The sequence below is a fragment of the Gobius niger genome (genome assembly GCF_951799975.1).
Source record: "Gobius niger genome assembly, chromosome: 2".
NCBI classification, from domain to species: Eukaryota; Metazoa; Chordata; class Actinopteri; order Gobiiformes; family Gobiidae; genus Gobius; species Gobius niger.
In genome coordinates this window covers 34,444,250-34,463,095 of record NC_136853.1, presented here as the reverse complement: position 1 = coordinate 34,463,095, position 18,846 = coordinate 34,444,250, and the positions used below count along the sequence as shown (strand labels likewise).

General features: G+C 41.0%; 1 protein-coding gene across 1 annotated transcript in view; it reads right to left on the bottom strand.

Annotated features, from left to right (window-relative positions):
• The window catches only part of LOC306983081 (chemokine-like protein TAFA-5), a 217,915-nt gene extending 208,039 nt beyond the window's left edge, over window positions 1–9,876 (bottom strand). Inside the window, exon 1 of the mRNA XM_079582793.1 lies at window positions 9,228–9,876. Within this exon, the coding sequence (XP_079438919.1) occupies window positions 9,228–9,336 (109 nt within the window). The 5' untranslated portion in view covers window positions 9,337–9,876. The remainder of the gene's footprint in view (window positions 1–9,227) is intronic.
• Window positions 9,877–18,846: the final 8,970 nt, after the last annotated feature.

Sequence of the window (18,846 nt, the reverse complement as noted above, 5' to 3'; positions counted from 1 at the left end):
ATGTAGGTGTCTGTTTGGCGTTGCACACTCATCTCATGGACGTAATGAATCAAAAAATCCCTATGTTTAACTCTGAAGGTCAAAAGAAGGAAGTAGTTTCCTCCTTTCTCATTTCCTCCCATGTAATTTGCCAGTCTGTCTGCAAAGAGAGGTGCTTTTACTGGAACATAACATTGGACAAAGTGTGTGTCTGTGTGTGTGTGGCTTGCATGTGGAATATCAGTTCTCTCCAGAGGTTAGGATTTTGCTGTTTGTTGTCAAGCCGAACCAATGTAACTGCCCCTCACCAGAGATAAGGGAAAACAATTTGTATGATGCAACTTGGTCTCAATGACTGTTATTTAGTTATAGGAGCGAGTATGAACAAATGCAATATTGGTATTTTTTTGTAATGCAGATGAACCTTATAACATTGACAGAAAGGACATTCATATTAACATTTCGCAACAGGACTCAGCATATAGATATTTGCTATCAGAGAGAAACCTAAAATAGCTTGTTATGTTCTGCAAATTGTAAGAATATATTTGAATGGTTATTAGACCTGTGAATGTCAGCCAACAACACTTAAGAAAGCTTATTGAAGTATAGAAACATTGTTAATGAATGAATCCTTTTGGATTTTTCACTTCTTAGTGCATTCTTGACCTCTTATTCTGATACAGACGGCATCTCTTGAATTGCCCATATTTGGTCATGTTTGAAAACAGTTTAGGGGGAAAATAACTTGGAGTAAAATCGAAACTTTCTCTAATTGCTCAAAAACTACGTTAACACATGCTGAATTTTGAATATAGTTTTCTACTTAATAAAGATACAAAGACATGGAGAGGAGCAGTGGTTCAACAGCCCATGAACATAAATAACAGAAAATGCTAGCACGATGCTTCATGTTAGCATCATGCTAATCCTAACTCTAGCTCGTGAATAAAAATCCATATGGACCCGATTTAGACTTATATAAGTTTATAGTTTGCCAGAAAATGGCTAAAAAGAGTGACAAATTGAGTTTTCCAAAAGATTCTGTTTTCCCCCTCGGCAAGGTTACGCCCCCTTCTATGACGCGATGCCGTCTGTATCTATACCATGGTCTGGGTGGATACTCAATTCTGATTTACTAACTGGGGTGCATTAAAACTGTTTATTATACGGCTCTTCACAACGTAAGTAGAATGCTGCGTTGATTTGAATGGGATTTCCCAACGTTCTACCAGTCATTATTTTCTGATAAAGGACCTCTGAAAAAAATAATGACCGCTGCCAATGGCAAAGGAGTTCGTGCTTTCATATCACTCCGCACGTAGGTAGTAGAGGATACTATCTCTGTCCCCATCACTGCGAGAGAAGTTGGGGGAATTGATCGTGAAGTTAGCGTGAGTCTGACTTTCAACTTACCCAGAGATTCACCACCATTCCTCCTCTCCAACTGCACCTTCAACTAAGTAGCTAGGCTAGCTACTAGCCTTGCTGCTTCTAGCCTAGCAAAACGTTGCCGAGCAACGCGCAAACGTTTGGGAACTATTTGTCGCGGAAGTCATTAAATAAACCTTTCGACCTTCATAAAAGCGTACAATGTTTATGTTGTGTGTGTTCAGTTGGCAAATGGCCGTATAATAAGCGGGATAATGTAGAGAACGCTGGTCATTATCGGGAAAATAAGCACCGACAGGGCAAACCGGACCCCGACGCGACCAGCGTTCTATACATTATCCCTTACATAACGCACAGTTAATCCGGCAACAGTTAAAATCATGTTCTATATCACTCCACTACAGCTGTTTCCATAGTAATGCCACACATTTGAAATGGAACTAGTTTCAGGAAAGATTTAGATTTGGTTAAACCCAAACTGGAAAAAATGTGTTGTGGGGATTAAGAGTTTATTAAGAGGTTAATTTAGTTCAGTGCAGTCGTTTATTTGACAGGGACATTTAAATTAACATTAGGCACAGTGATATTCAAGTATAGGTTATATTCTTGTTGTGCAACCCTCAGTATTTATCCAGGCTTGGGACTAGCACGGGGAAATTAAACTAAAAACTCTAGACATGTTGAAATGCTACTTTTTAAAGATGTTATATTTTGTGCATCTGAAGGAAAAGGCCCTGTAATTGCACATTCAAATGCATGTTTTCTTCTGCCTCCAAAACTTGCTGTTTGCTCAGAGGAATTCTCCACTCTCTCTTTCTGTGGCTTCTCTCAGTTTGTCTGCATTAGGCGCGGGACCGCAGCACATTCCTCAAGTCGCTCAGACTAAGATTAGCATACTGATTAGCCTGCCTCGTGGGTGAGCTTCCTGTGTGCTCGTGAATACATAAACTCTCCCAAAACAAACTAAGGCCATGACGGCGAGCGTCCAGAGGAGGGAGCCCGTGCAAACTCTGCGGTAAGTAAAATAAGCTATTTCTTTCATCATTGGAATTCCTTTACGTGGGTGTGTTGCTGCCTAAGCTCTATTGTGTATTCCCATTCCGTTCCACCACCCCAGGCCTGTTCCAGGGCCTCAGCAGGGCTCTGGGCCTATTCCCCACATCTGTCCAAATCTTCTTTTCATTAAAGCTTGTCTGTGTCTGTCTCTGCCGCTTCCCTGTGTGTCTCCGCTTTCTCATCAAAGCATTAACGCTCTTACAAAGCCACCCCCGGCCTTCACCTGCACCGACTTCTCCCTCTCCATTCGTACCCCTAAACCTCAGGCCAAAGGGAATCCATGAGCAAGGAGACCACGGGCTACTGTTTTCACTTAAAAATGAAATTGCAAGATAGATATGCGTTATTATTTCCATCATCATGTGTGCTTTGAATGACAAATGGTTTCAAAAGCTATGAATTGTGTTGGATTGGTGCAGTCAATAGCAATTAGTTTAGCTGTCGAGGAAAAAAACTTCTGGATTATTATTATTATTTAAACGACATCTGGATTATCCAACATGTCCCAAACCCGAATCTCAAAAATTCCTTCTCCTTCTCCTTGTCCCTTTACCCCGTCCCAAGAGGAGAAGGTGGACTGTGTGAAGTTGGATGTTGATTCGAGCTGACAGGCACCATATGAGTCATGCTATAATCACAGAGTCCCCCCGCCTGTAGCTTCAAACGCAGTGGCGCTTGCAGGAAATGGGACCATCAGCGCAGCAAAGTACACAGTACAGTGAATGACGCAAGCAATTGACAGAAATGTATCCGTACCCGCATGACTGTCCCGTGCTCTGGCACTTCTTTTCAAACGTGATCATCGCGTGTGGCTTCTGTGTGATCAACGCTACGACCTCACAAACCACTGCTTGCTCCTTTGAGACAAACCTATTGGACACATTGTTTCTCTACTAATGCAGAACCGCTAGTAATGCACCGCCCTTTGCTGATTGGTTTATTCCACTTCCTGCTTCCCGCTCTGGAAGTGTAGTTGCTGCCGACTCTGACCGGACTCCTCTCTGGTTCAGCAGTGAGTCTGGATTTTTCCAGGCAACCTTTGAGGACTAGTGTATTCTTATGACTTAACAATTTCCCCCCAAAAATAAAACAGAATGGATGGTATTTATTTAACAGTAGAGCAGTGTTAATTTCGTCGACTAAAATATTTAGTCTTAATTTTAGTCCAAGTGTTATTTTTGACGACTAAAATTGGACTAAAACTAAATTAAAAGTTGTTCATGAGACTGAAACTATGACTAAAAGGTCCAGATATTTTAGTCGACTAAAATAAGACTAAATAAAAATGAAAGGGAGAGACTAAAATCATCTACTACTACTACTACTACTACTACTACTACTACTACTAAACTACAAATGACAGTCTGAAAGAGCCTCATATCATGTAAATTCTCTGCTATAGGAGCCGCTCTGAGCTTTATCATGTGGAGCAGCTCCATGAAGCACAGGAACAAGATTAAATATGATTATAATGAATATTATCAATGCAAAGTCGACTAAATTGACATGCAATTTTAGTCAACTACAACTAGACTAAAATTGAAAAGATTTTTTTGACTAAAATTACATTACATTTTAGTCAAAAGACTAAGACTAAAACTAAATTAAAATATGTTGTCAAAATTAACACTGCAGTAGAGTAACACATTTCCAAGTATAGGTGTTATACAGAAATGCAGTTAAAACATGTTTTTGTTTTTTACAGCAAAGCACAAGAAAGACTATGCAAAGCTTGATTTTTTTTTTTTTGGCTTTGTAGCTGTATAATAAAATGAACAAGTTATAGAGTGTAAAGGTCTACAGTCAAACAGAGAGGACAAAAGATGACAAGCGGGGGCCTGAAAAAACTGCTGACGAAGCACAGACCTAAGTCAGAGAAACATACAGGGCAGTGCAGCGGTCAGTCCATGGTCCAAAAACGCTCTAACACTCTGGGAGCTCTCGGTTTCTCACACCATAGCATAAACATGTCAGAACTTTCAGTGCTACATCTTTATTTTGCATCCATGTTCTGGAGAGCGAGTAAGAGAACCTGGTCGATGGTAATTCAACAATTTATCTATAATCTATAATCTATAATAAAGAAGTGAGTAAAGATATTTAACTGTAGATGTTGATATTTTCACTGTACTGTATGTCCCCAATTTCACATGCATCTTCAAAATGTTAAAATGAAGTATTTCCCTCCCCCTACATGTTCCAGCAATGTCCTAATGCGTAGAATGAGCTCAGACCTATTCACCACAACGGCCTCTAAAATCCTGCACTGTTACTAAAAAAGGTGTTAATTCGGGTCTGAAGTGCCGTCATGCACAAGCTTAATATAAAACCTGCAGTTACGCGTAAGACCTGAGGTGGCAGTAGTGAGTATAAAAAAATGACAATCTTGCATCAAGTCCCTTTAAGCCATGGTGTGCATGGGTTTTTTTTTTATGGAGCAAACTCCTCATGAATGAGAGAACCACACGGTGCACAAGTTACCATGGCCATAGACCCTCACATCCATGGGACAAACAGCCCCCACCGAGCTGAGCCCAGGGCATTGGAAGCATTACCTCAAAGGTGTGTGTGGGTACACCGGAGTCACACAGTGCATCTGAACATGCAGATGAGTGAAATGAGACTGCAGTTTCACAGAGTACATAGGAGTGGGCCAGACAGTTTGGACGCTGAAGGAGAAACACAGATGGAGAGATAAATATGAATGAAGGACACACTGAGGAGATCAGAGAGAAAGGAAATGAATAAAAAGAAAAGGCACTGCTGCAACAGAGAGAAAGGTAGACAGTTCAGAGGAGGAAAGAATGTCCGTTAAAATCACCTACACCTGCTGGTAAAGCATATTTATACGCTTTCAGTGTTAATATGTATAGCAATATTGTTTTCGCAATGATTAATTCAGGTATGGTATGTTTATGCTGCTGTCTTTTAAGTGGTTTACACAGACGCAAGAAATAAAAGTCAGAATTTAAACACATAATTGCACACTTACTTTAATCTCTTTTTAAGGGCGGCTGGAGAAAGAGGTGCATCACCGCCCTTAAATCTCGTTTCCCTTTCTTCCTTTTCTCAGAGTTATGCCTATTTCCCCCCAGGATTCTCAGTTGTGTTCAAATTATTTTTGATGGTTTAAAAGCAAATGATCAGGTATCAAGTTTTGTTCTGTTTTTTTTTTTCACCTTTTTGACACACCCCTTTGCTTAATAACGAAAGAAGAATAGGGAGTGCTTCACGGATCCTCAATAATATCTCACATACTGTATGTACCTCCTACAATGAGGTGGGAGGGGACCATGGTTCTATCTGTTTTTATGTCAAGGACCAGCTAAATAGCATTGAACTAGAAGTACATCGAATATGTGGTTGAGCATTTCATTGCGTTACTTTCTAATGGAACCTATGCAGAGAATGACCCAGGTCTCACCTTGGAAAAGACTTGCAAGTAAAGAAGAAAATAACATGAAGCAATAGGCGGTGAAAGGAGAAAACCTCAGTGAATCAAAGGCAGGGTTGAGGGTGGATTATTAGGTCCGTTTAGGGCGAGGTGTTGCTGGGTAGGTGGTCTGGGTCCTCGGGGCATAGCTCCAGACTGCTGACTGAAACAAACACCAGCCTGCATTGATTGAACAAACGCACAGAATCAATTGACACGGCCGCAAGCACCGCGAGAGAGGAAAGAGACACCCTCAAGCCTGTGCTTCTAGGCACCGAGACCTCACGTCGATTAGGTCCCTCTGACCTGTGTGACTGCTAACAGCGAAGTAAGGAGAGACTTCATTGTGGAACAAAGGCAAGGATTTCTTTTATATTAATCAATCCCAGCATTTCTTTGTAATGATTATTTTGAATGATTTCTTGTGCTTGCTTCATGCACAGTATGCAACTGCCTTTATACGATTTATAGTATTCACAAAGGGTTTAATTGTAATGTATCTTTCTTTTCTTTGTTGTACAGAAATAAAAATCCAGTTATGTATATATATCAGTATATATTCAGAAATACAGTTATTCATATAATATCCTAAGTAAAACAATGTAACTTTCTGAGTTAACTTAAACACTAACTTGAAGTATTACAATTGAGGATGCCCAGGTCTGGAAGATTATATCGAGATAACGGGTGGCACAGTGGTGCCGCAGTTAGTGCTCGTGCTTCACAGCTAGAAGGTCCCAGGTTCAATTCCACTAAAAAAACATGTGCAATAGGTCAGGATGAATGAGAGTGCTTGCGAGTGTGGGAATGCAAATATGCCCAAGCAAATATGCCCAAGGCTACAATCCGGTGTGCCATGTTTACATGCATGAGTCCCATGTATGTTCATTAACATGACACTGTCCCAACCTTATAAATAAATAAACCGCCCCGCCCACCCACCCCCCAAAAAAAGAAGTTACCTGAGGTGTAGCCCTACATTGACATAATGTTTAGGACAACTGGACTAATTTTCCAGTGTGGATCAGCGTAATGAACAATCAAGTGACATATCATAACAAGAACAGGCAGCTGTCAATCAAAACCTCCTCAGCTTGTGCCAGGGCTCAGTCAGGGCAACGACAATTAATCAATCATTCAACATGTGGTTAGCGTTAAAAGAACATATTGCTTAAGAGCCAACAGGCTGCCTTTTGTGACACTCTGCAATGATTACTTCACATCTAAACCACTTTAGATTAAACAGTATAGTAGCAAGTTTATCAAGAACCTCTGGGTAAAAAGCTCAGTTCAGGACAAAGTTCAGAAAATATGACTGATGTTTTAAGTTAGCAAATAATGTTGCCAAATTACCCAATCCAGCAAATGTATTGATGTCACACAATAAATCATGTTTTGTTGCTTTAACCATGGCTGATTGTTTATTAACTAGGCATGATATATAGGAGTCAAAATCAATACAATGTACCATAAGACCATCGGAGTCTGAAATGAATTAAATTCAAAATGCATCATTTATGCAAATATTCAGACATAACAGCCCCAAGCTGCATAAAACATACTGCAATGTCATTGGACGCTGATGACAATTATCATTGTAAATTAGTTTAATCAACTTGGCTTCAGGTGTTCGGTGCATTTGCAATTACATGAAATAACTTTACAGATTATGACATACTGCAGATGCAGAAGATTTGTTTTGGGTGCTTCATTTTTTTCCAATATTTTATGTATTCCAACACAAGCGTGGTTAATGTACTCAAAGACGAGACGATTTTATTAATCATTAGCTCAGGACTTAATGAAACCGTTCAGATTTAGATCTTATTTTATTTATTTTATTTGTTTTTATTTATTATTTTATAGCATTGAGCAGACCGAAGGGCCAAGTGCGTACCTATAGGTGACTCACACGCCATTGAGTATAGAGAAACAAAGGAAAAGGTCGGAGAGCTATTGCATTTGTCCAATAGGCCGTTCCTCATTTGTCCAACACAACTTTTCCAAAAAATTAAGATATAGATATTTTCACAACTGATCCTTCGGTCTGTATGTTTGATGCCCAGTAACAAGCTGGAGACAACGTGATAGAAGTATGACCTCAGTCGATGTAACACTGCCCGGAGGAAAGAGACATGTGCATGACAAAGGAAAGGCAGGCAAATTAAAGGCGCTCACATGAGACTTAATTAGGCATGTGGCACGCAGGAGTAGGAGTCCTTCCCCCCAAGCCACTGTCTTTTCCTGCATATCACACCCAATAAGACATTTTCCCTAATGTGAGCTGAGCACTTTCTATATGAGATGGAAGCGTAGGGGAATGCTGCCTGCACACACTAGTAATTGGCAAAGGCGGCATTATCCTCTGTAATATTTGTCCTGAGGAAGAACAAAAAAACACCCACATCACTGGGTATGGCTCCATCCAGTTAAATACATGCTTACCCAATATAAGACGTGAAACAAAATGAAAGAAAAAAAGAATAACAACTGCATTAATTTAATGCCTTAATTGTGAATCTAATCGTACAAAGCGGCTGCAAATATAAGTTATTCAACAATTAGGCATAAACTTGGTTTAATTCGAAAAGCACAGTCCTAGAGGTGCCCAACTGTGATTGGTTAGGATATCTAATAGCACCGTTTTCATATTGCAAATGCACAGTCCAACTGTGAGGAACATTGTGTCCACACACAGCCCTCATGGGATTGGAAAAACAAATACATAACAAAAATAAACATGGCACTTTAACTAAGCAATGCCAGAGAGAAAGAGGGTGTGAGAGAGAGCGGGAGAAAAGTGTAAAGTGGAGCGCTCACTAAACCAATCCAAATAACTTCCATTTGCATTCTTGCATTGGAGTACACACAGCAGGAGTCAGTTTGAAGACAACCGACGAGCTTATAAGTTAGTGTCACTCAATTCTTTGGTTCCACAACTTTCAAAAAAAGGAAGCTTTCAGATATTCTTCAGTGTTTTATATTACACTGATCACAGTTGGTGCTCTTGTCAGCAACACTTTAGCTTTTGTTGGACAACAATGTTAAAAATTGGAAGATGCTAAACAAGTCTTAAGATGATCCAAGTGAGTGAATGTTTAATGTTGCAAAACGTTCTGCGACCCCCATCAATGTCAAATGCATCTTAGGTTGGAAGTAGGTTATTTCTACTAATACGTGCATTCAGCTGTAGTGTGTTTCACTAACTGTTGAGCGAAAGAGAAGCTGACGAGTGTGAGGCTAAGGAGAAATTGCCGATATCACTCTCAGTATTTCCCAGTCAGAAGCGTTCCCTGTCAGCCGCTGCGCATCATGCGTCCGCGTCAAAAGGCTGTCATATTATCAACACGCACACATCACCACTTACCGCAGTAGAAGAGCAGCAGCGCAGTGAGGAGCAGCACAGCCCAGAAAGTTGACATCTTCGGCCACTGGTACGCGTCTTTGCGTCTTCCCAACCTTGACACCGAAGCCATTTAACACCAAAAAAAAGACACTTCCTTTATGTGTTTAAAAAAGGCTGCACAAGAAAATCAGAAGCTTGTGTCTTTGCGCGTAATCCTCCCAGAAATACGGAGCAACTCATCAGAAAGAGCGGTGTGCGTGAGTAAAACGAGGGTCACATTCTCTCCCCCCTACAAAAAAAAGAAGAAGAAAAAATCCTGTTTTTTTTTTTGGGAATAAAGCAGTGCAGTAGATCTTTGTTGAAACACAAGTTTAGCCGGTTCAGCTGTCCTTTAATTCCGCGTGACTGCTTCCCCGGCTCACAGAGGGGCGTTCTGCTCTTCACTGTTGGTTGAGGTGACAGTCAGCGCTCAAGGTGTTCAATCACTTATACCGCAGCGTCGTATAACCCGCGTTCACCTGCGCTCGCATACCTCAACTCTGCTCCGGTCCACGACGCACTGAGCTGACAAGAAAAACTGCTGCCTCGAAATCCCGGGTATGTGGGAGAGAAAAAAAGAACTGCGGGCTTGACTGGGCTCGAGGAGAGAAGAAGTCGTTTTCTTTCTTTTTTTTTTTTTTTTTTTTTTCAAATCCTCTCTCGCAGTCAATGCAAACTGAGGAGAGGAGAGGAGTCGCATCGAGAGGGAAAAGTCCGCTTTGTGAATCTATGCTCAAAGTGAAACATTCTTATATATCGATATTACGTCAGCAACAAGCCACAGGAGGATATAGCGCAGACTACTAGCGGGGGAAATGAGCTTGTAAAATCGCTGAATGACGAGAATGCCTTATTGATAGGAGTCGATATCACGCGTGTTCGCTCAGTCGATAAGCGCGATGTTTGTCTGTTTGTTTGTTTGTTTGTTTGTTTGTTTGTTTGTTTGTTTGTTTGTTTGTTTGTTTGTTTGTTTGTTTGTTTGTTGTTTTTTTACGCTGTATAATTGCACCGATATTTCGTGCGTAACAAGTCAGTGAAGCTCCAATTAGGAGTACAAGCATTAATCTGGGGGGACACACTGTTTATGATTGTAGGGGTGGCTGTGCTGCTATTGGATCTCACAACACCTTAAAAGTAGATCTTGGCCAATAATAATAATACATTGAAAAACAAACTTCAGCAATATTTCAAATAAAGTTCGGTCAATTTTGGTTGTCGGGGCATAAGCATATAATAAAACGAAGTTATAAAACACGTAATGGCCATTTAGCAGAGTTTATGATGCGTTGCAGCGCGTGGCTTTACTTTTGAATAATGCGCTCATTAACAAGTAAAATGGACCTCAGAATTGAACATTTCAGCACTAATTTTAAGTACACTGAGCCCTATTAAGTATGTAAATGATTAGTGTGGACTGTCAGGAGTTTTTTTTTTTTTTTTTTTTTTTGGCTCCTGCACACTCCGCCATTAGATGACGAAGCATTTTGTAATACACTTAATTGATGTAGGCTGTTTTCTTTAGCCGAACGTGACTGCTGGTGTTGTTTTGAGCATAACTGCTGAAAATGAGTTTCAGAGTTAAGAACTTGAAGAAAGGTCAAGTATGTATATATGCCTGGCTAAATTAGATTGACAAAAAAAACAAAATAAATGTATCTAATTGGTTTTCATTCGCTTTTATAGCACATTAATGACTCCAATCACAAAGCAAGGGAACACAGTTTTATTTCTAAAGTTAATTTCATACAAGAAGCAGCTCAAATCCCCAAACAATATTGCTTTAAATAAGAAATCAATGTAACAAAATTCTGAAACCTCAAACGAGGAAGCATAACCCTTCAAAATATGATCGTAACAGATTGATGAATGAGTACACCTACAAATAAAAAGGGTTATCCTCACATGAAAGGCAGGGCATTATTCAGCACCATGGACAGGGTTAGAGCGCGTGTGAGTGTCCAGCACCATGGACAGAGTTAGTGCGCGTGTGAGTGTCCAGCACCATGGACAGAGTTAGTGCGCGTGTGAGTGTCCAGCACCATGGACAGAGTTAGTGCGCGTGTGAGTGTCCAGCACCATGGACAGAGTTAGTGCGCGTGTGAGTGTCCAGCACCATGGACAGGGTTCGAGTGCGTGTGAGTGTCCAGCATCATGGACAGGGTTCGAGTGCGTGTGAGTGTCCAGCATCATGGACAGGGTTCGAGTGCGTGTGAGTGTCCAGCATCATGGACAGGGTTCGAGTGCGTGTGAGTGTCCAGCACCATGGACAGGGTTAGAGCGCGTGTGAGTGTCCAGCACCATCGACAGGGTTAGTGCGCGTGTGAGTGTCCAGCACCATGGACAGGGTTAGAGCGCGTGTGAGTGTCCAGCACCATGGACAGGGTTAGCGCGCATATGAGTGTACGATATAGACTCATGACATGCAATGTGACATATGCCAAGCCTTTGCTTGTAGTAATTTTGATGATTATGGTCCATTTTCAAAATATTGCAGTTTTCTGAGATGTTTGATTTGGGTTTTTTACAAGCTGTGAACCATAATTATCAAAAATTATAACAAACAAAGGTTTGATAGATCTCACTTTGCATGATGATTTTGGCTCACAGCTTGTAAAAACAAACAACAAATTCAAAATCTCAGAAGATTAGAATCTTGTGAAAATGGACTATATTGTAGCTTAAGGTGTCACCTTTCATCAGCTAATGAATCCAAAACACCTGCAAAGTGTCCCTGAGACTTAAAATGGTCTCTCAGTGGTTCAGTAGAATTCACCATCAGGCGGAAGACTGCTGACCTGACAGTTGTGCAGAAAACCATCATTGGCTTCCTCCTTGAGGAGGGAAAGCCTCAAAAGGTAATAGCAAAAGAAGTTGGATGTTCTCAAAGTACTGTATCAAAGCACATTAATAGAAAGTGTGGAAGAAAAAGGTGCACAAGCCGCAGTGATGACCGCAGTCGGGAGAGGTTTGTCAGGAAAAGGCCCATTCAAAAGTGTGGGGGACCTTCACAAGGAGTGGACTGAGGCTGGAGACAGTGCATCGAGAGCCACCAGACACAGACGGATCCTGGACATGGGCTTCAAATGTCATATTCCTCTGGTTGAAGCATCCTGGTCTTCCATAACACCTCAGCAGAGCCACAGGCTGGTAGCATCCATGCCACGCCGCACTAAGGCAGTAATTCAAGTGAAAGGGCCCAAACCAAGTACTAAGTGCATATGCATGATTATAGTTTCCAGAGGGCTGACATTTCTCTGTTATTAATATGTTTTCATTGATTTCATGTAATATTCTAATCTTCTGAAATTTTGAAAAAAAAAAATTACACGCTGTAAGCCAAAATCATCCAAACTAAAAACAAACAAAAGCTTTACATATGTCACATTGCATGTCATGACTCTATATCATGTATTAGTTTCATATTTTAAGTTGTTTTACAGAAATAAACGTATTCACGATATTCTAGTTTTCTGAGTTTCACCTGTATGTACATAAAAAGTAACATATACTACACTAAACAGTTTCAAATTCAGTGACAAAGTTGAAGTGATTGAAGATGTTGCTGATTTGCTCACACCCACACTAAAAATGTACAAAGAACAGAAATATAGAGACAAAGGGAGCATTGTGATATTATGGATAGACCAGTTCTGAATCAGAGCTTTTGAATATACTGTAGTAAAAAGCACTAGTGTGTGACGTTAGTCTATTATCTGCCCCTGCCAGTTATAGGTTACCTTCTCTAACAAGACTTATACAGATGGGCCCCTCTGCAGGCCTTTAGTAAAGTGCACTAGACTGGACCTTGTAAACCAGACTGTAACCTCACAGGGCCATAAAAGAGTTAATTATTCTGAACATCTACTTGTGTAATCCTCCTACTCTGAAGGTAATTGGTCTGCCTTAAATCACCATTTAGACCCTTCTGTCCCCAAAGTAAATGCAGTACATTGACTTCACAAGATTGGTTTTAAAATTAGACAGAGAACTGAGGGTCACAGGGAGAGCTTGTTAAATGCAGAGTAATTTCTGCCCTCTGCACTGCACAAATGCACAGCTTCTATACAGGATTGCCCAGATGCCAGATCTACTTACTCTATGAAACAGTTTTCAATCTTTACAACAATAATTTAATGGTTTACTGTTATTAAAAAGTGTAAATGAAGTGCTTGCCTTAAATTGCGAAATTCAATATATGCATTCAACCAGTCACACAAAATGGAACTCAAAAGACGTATGCTTTAATTTTTTGGTATTGCCAGAAAATAAAACTATATAATTGGTGGTCAATTGCGTACTGGCCTTCCTTACTGCATTCTATACCTAAACAAATAAAGCTCTTCTTCTTCTTTTACACATAGAATAAACCAATCAATCTGAAAAATGTAATGTGTGAAGATGTTGGCAACAGCTCCATTTCACTTACAAATCCAGTTGGACAAGCGCTTCTGATGCAATTTGTGCTGGTCTTACTAAAACAAAAGTAGAGTGGCAAAAGATTAATCCATTGTGGCTGCCCTATCTACTTTGATTGGTCCTGAAACTAGAGAATACAGATTGCCGAAAAAGGCACTATCCCATTGTACAAAGTATTTGTAGCTTGAAAAACAGCAACACAATCCCATGCAGAACACACTGAGTTGAGATGTTTTAGGGAGATTTGAAGTCACGCATTCTTCTAAGAGACACAATGAGTCATTCTCATGCTCTTGGCTGAGGAGCATGACAGAATAAAACCTTATTTCCTCTCTACATGAATCAACAACAGTGGCATTGGTTTTGTCATCTGAGTTCACTGATGCCTAACGCTGTCTCTGGCCTCTGTGGGAGTGCAGCAGGAGTTGACAAATATATATGCAATCTAAATGGGGCTTTAAAATGCATATCAAGCGAAACATCCACTCGCTGCTGCCAAGTGCACCAGCACTGAAAATCTGATAAACACTCTTTTAGTCCAAATGTGAGACCTTATTTTTGCTGCGAGCCAGGATTTGAGCAGCATTATACGGGATGACTCAATGAGAGAAAGAAAGCATTGGGCTATTTCTAATGCAATGCAGAATGTGTTGGTAGACACATAAAATGCTCATACGAAAGTAGCCAAACATAATAACTGCAAAATGCTAAACAAAAGAAAAGGACAAAAACAACAACAAAAAAGCGAGTGCAAGTGCAAGGCTGCTGAAAACATTCGGCAAACTGCCCTTCACTTTATGCCCAAAGCAGAAAGAATTTTCAAGGATACAAAAGGTTTTAAATGATGTCTTAAGTACTAAAAAACTATCCCTCATGTTCTGATCGGCAGAATATTTGTCCGAGTCAAAAGTAGTTCAGTCAATTTAATAAATTAGAAAACCATCTATGCTTGAACACAGTTATTTAACACAATTATAGTAGAATGTTTAAGATTGTGCTTTTAAAAAAGAATCTCTTGTTTTCGCTGGTGTGACATTTACTTTGATATTAACTATTTATAATGGATACAATATGTGACAACATGTTAATACAGTATTTAATACTTTTCGGCACATGCAGAAAGTGCATCAGAAACATAAGGAGCGTTGTCTGTTTAATGTCCAGATACAAATCATTGTTGTGTCAAAATAATTCAGTCACATCACTGAAGTGTTTGTTTATGAAGGCAAGGAAGTGTTCCATGACTTTTATTATTAGATATGCTATATATTTAGGTCTAAATATCGCTCTCTTGTTTTATTCATTTTTATTACTATTTCATTGTGTCCACTGTCACCCAGTTCAAGAGATCTTATATCTCTGCTTGTATCGTAGCAAAGCTTGACTCATCGACAGGGCTGGGGAGGCCAGGTTGAGGACATTTCACTTCAGCTTCTTCTTAGCTGTTGTGGTCAGAATGTGACACTTGTTTCCTCAGGTGTAAACTGGATGCTTGGATCTACAGCATTGATGTGCTTTGTTGCCCCCAGTGTGTTGCCCTTGCCTTCGTTGTCCCGGCAGCCTTGTCGTTGCCCTCGTTAACCTGGCGCCCTCGTTTTCGGCTTCTTTGTGCCCAGCGATGCCTATGTCATTCCTGGCGCTGTTGCCTTTGCCTCTATTGTCCCCAGGCGTGCCTTCCCTCCATCTTGCTCCCGGTGCTGCCGCCTCAGTCTCCCCTAGCACTGCCTTCACCTTTGTCGTCCTCAGCGCTGTCTCCATTTTTGTCGTCCCCAGCCGTGCCTTCTTCTCATGATTGATGAAGCCTGCGTCTTCATCATTTCCGGCGATGACTTTTCCCTCGTCCCGTCTATGCCTTCTCCTTTGATGTTCCCAGCAGGTGCCCCGTCTGGGTTCCTTCTCTGGCACCGAGATGCCCATCATGGTTCTTTCACAGATGTCCTCTCCAGGTTCATTCGCAGGAACAGAGATGCCATGTCAAGGTTCATTTGCAGGTATGGGGATGCCTCTAGTTGTTCGCAAGTATGAAAATGCACCATTTAGGTTTGATCACAGGTTCTGTGATGTCCTCCCCATGTTCATTCACAGGTACGGAGATGCACCGTGTAGGGTTGTTCACAGGTACCGAGTTATCCCTTCATGGTTGTTCGCTGGTAGTGAGATGTCCCGTCGCTGTTTGTTCGTAGGCACTGAAATGCCGTGTCTAGGTTTCCTGTCTATGTTCATTGGCAGGTACTAAGATATTTTTGATCACTCGCCTTCATCGTTGCCACTTTCTCCTCCATTGTTCCAGTGAGGCCAAGTTCTATTTAGATGCTACCAATGGTTATTTCAGTTTGTTGCTCCCTGCGGTGCCTTGTCCTTCATTGTGTCTGGCAGGACTTTCTTCAGATTCTCGCTGATTCGTCTTCGCTCTTGTCATTCTCATTCATTGTTCCCAGAACTCGACTACCATGTCTTTTGTGCATAATTATGTTTACAGTATGTGTTCTCCTTGATTCATCTCTAGGCAGTCATACCTGCTATGAGGCACCAAGGTGCCTTCCCCGATTTGTCACGAAGCAAGGGTTTCCCTTTGATGCCTTTCTATTCCTGATATTTCGTACAGCCAGTTCTCTGTTTAGCCTCCAGGTCAGCCCTGGAAGTCTTTGTCGCTGCTGCTGCTCCAATGTCGAAAGGTCAGGTCTTTTACTTAAGTTCAGGTCTATGTTTGCTTTGTTTCCATCATTCGATCGCCATGTCTCACATTCTTTCCTGCTGGCTATCATCCTCGCCTTCTGCCCAGTGATTCCTCATGCCCTTTTAACCATGTACCTCTTTACCCACTCTAGACTAGACCCAGGAATGAGTAAATGCTGAGTACTATTTTGTAAAGTTGTATAATGGCTATTTACTACTTGTTTGCACATTATCCTGTTCTTCTTTGATTTCACATTTTCTTGACTATTTGCACCCCCCGAGTGCTCTTCAGAGCTGAAGTAACAAGTGAATTTCTCCACTGTGAGATCAATACAGTTCTATCGTATCTTATCTTATCTTAAAAAGCATCTCAAACACAAAACTTTTTTCCTTCCAGTTTGTATTTCTTCTAGCTTGGTCCCCTCTGACCTCACATGTATCCTTCTCTCGCCTCTCGCCCAGTTCCCTTTGCTACATCAGTCTATAATTTGCTCAGTTGTCTGTTTTTCCAGGCTTTTTGGGGAGGATGAAAGCCCAAGAGCTTGTCGTCAGCTACTATGAAGCCCTAAAACGGCAAACATAACATTATTCGCCTTTTCATCATCTTACTTGTTCAATAAAGAACAATTATTTCACTTTAATTTCAACTTCTTGTCCTTGTGAGTGATTGTTGAGTTTGTGGCTAAGAATTCCCTCATGGTTTCACTTGTTCTCAATTAATGTACAAAATAAACCGGCATTTGGTCTGTGCGCTCAGCAGTTATTTTCAACCAGGCTTTAACACCACTTTAATATTGTCTGACAGCAGCCAGAAACACTTAAACACCACAACAAATCGTCGGACTGATGAAAACCTCGAGAACCTTGTACAATGTAAAGATAGGATTTAAAACTGACAGGATATTCCTTATTGTAGCAAATAATAAAAGTAGTTCAATTATCATTTACTCTCTGAAAAAAGACAAACTGTTTGCAAAACTACAGGAACCTGTAAACTTTTTGAGCATGGCCTGCGAAAAAAAACTATAAATTCAACAAGCATAGAACAACTTTAAAGGCTGCTTTATATGTAGGTGATGGTTTTAGTGACTTATTTCTCGTCTTCATGTGATCAGTCGGAGAGAAGCTTCTGTCAGTCTCTTGGCCCAACACATATTTTTGCTGATTTAGCCACAACATGTATCTCTCCTGTCATCCTCTTTGGACTAGTAGTACGCAGCTTTGCTAAGGCAGTAGTCCATTAGAAGCAGCTAACACTATGTTTTTTGATGATATGTTCCTTTTGACAGCCTGGCCGGTAGTCTCCAGGGCAGGGACAGCATATGCAGTTACTTTGGGCCAATCCAGTGCACTTTGATTTGAAAAGACAGAGGGAATAGTCGGTTCAAGCTCCCCCAATCGAATTGTCCTGGTTTACCTGGGTTTGGGCTATCCTGTTCTAGTCAGACTAGACAAGAGATCCATCTTTCCCTTAGTCAATGCAACCACACTGATTGAGTGAGTAATTGAGACCTGGCCGGGAGCTTGTGGCACAAACACTGAGCTGTGTTCTGAGCTTGTCTGAGGGCTGACCTTTCTCGGTGTGTCTACTCTTTGATCTGTCCAGGCACAAGATACTTCCCCATTGTTGGGCATCCGAGGAGGGCTTTGAACTGCGGCCACCAATCACTGATTTAAGAACAGACAGATCTCTCATTTCGGCTATGCAGGATTACTTTCTCTTTGCCTCTGACGCCGATAGATGCACAGAAAGAGTGGGAAGTGAGTGGAGACAGTGGTTTGCAGTGGACGTCACACTCAAAATTGAAGCTAGTTTTGATGAAACAGCACAGCATTTGATGAATTTGATGAATGAGGGTCTTATTGTGCGTCATTCAGGCTTTTTTCACTCCTTCGGATTGGCATATTTGGTGAAGCTGTATGGCTTAGAGCGCTTCACATTAATACATCCTCTTGAGATGGCTAAAAACAATTCTGCAGGGCTTGAACCTGCTCAAAATGAGTGAATGAAGCAAACATAAACACCATGTGTGATTTTGATGAGTGAATGTCATTAAAAGCTCAAGAAGTAGAGAACATTCAGAAATTATGTGTCAGAGCAGTAATGGCCTATCTTACCCTTAATGTGTTGTTATAAGCTCACTGATAGTCAGTAAGTAAAGTATAGAGTCTTTGTATTTGTGTCATTTCATTGATCCTATGTCTGGCCCTCAGTCATACAGGAGTTGTGCATCTTAGATGGTTCTTAAGTTATTTTCTGTACTCTGTAGTGCTGCTCCAATCCAATAACAGTCAAATGGTAAAATGGTTAAATGGTCTCGACTCTTTTCCACCTACATTAGGCACTCAAAGCGCTTTACATCAAGGAACCACTCACCCATTCACACTCTCATTCATACACCAATGTGACACTGGAGGCAAGGAGGGTTAAGTGTCTTGCCCAAGGACACAATGGCAGTGGGCACCTTCAGGAACCTTCCAATCATGAGACGACCGGCTCTACCATTTG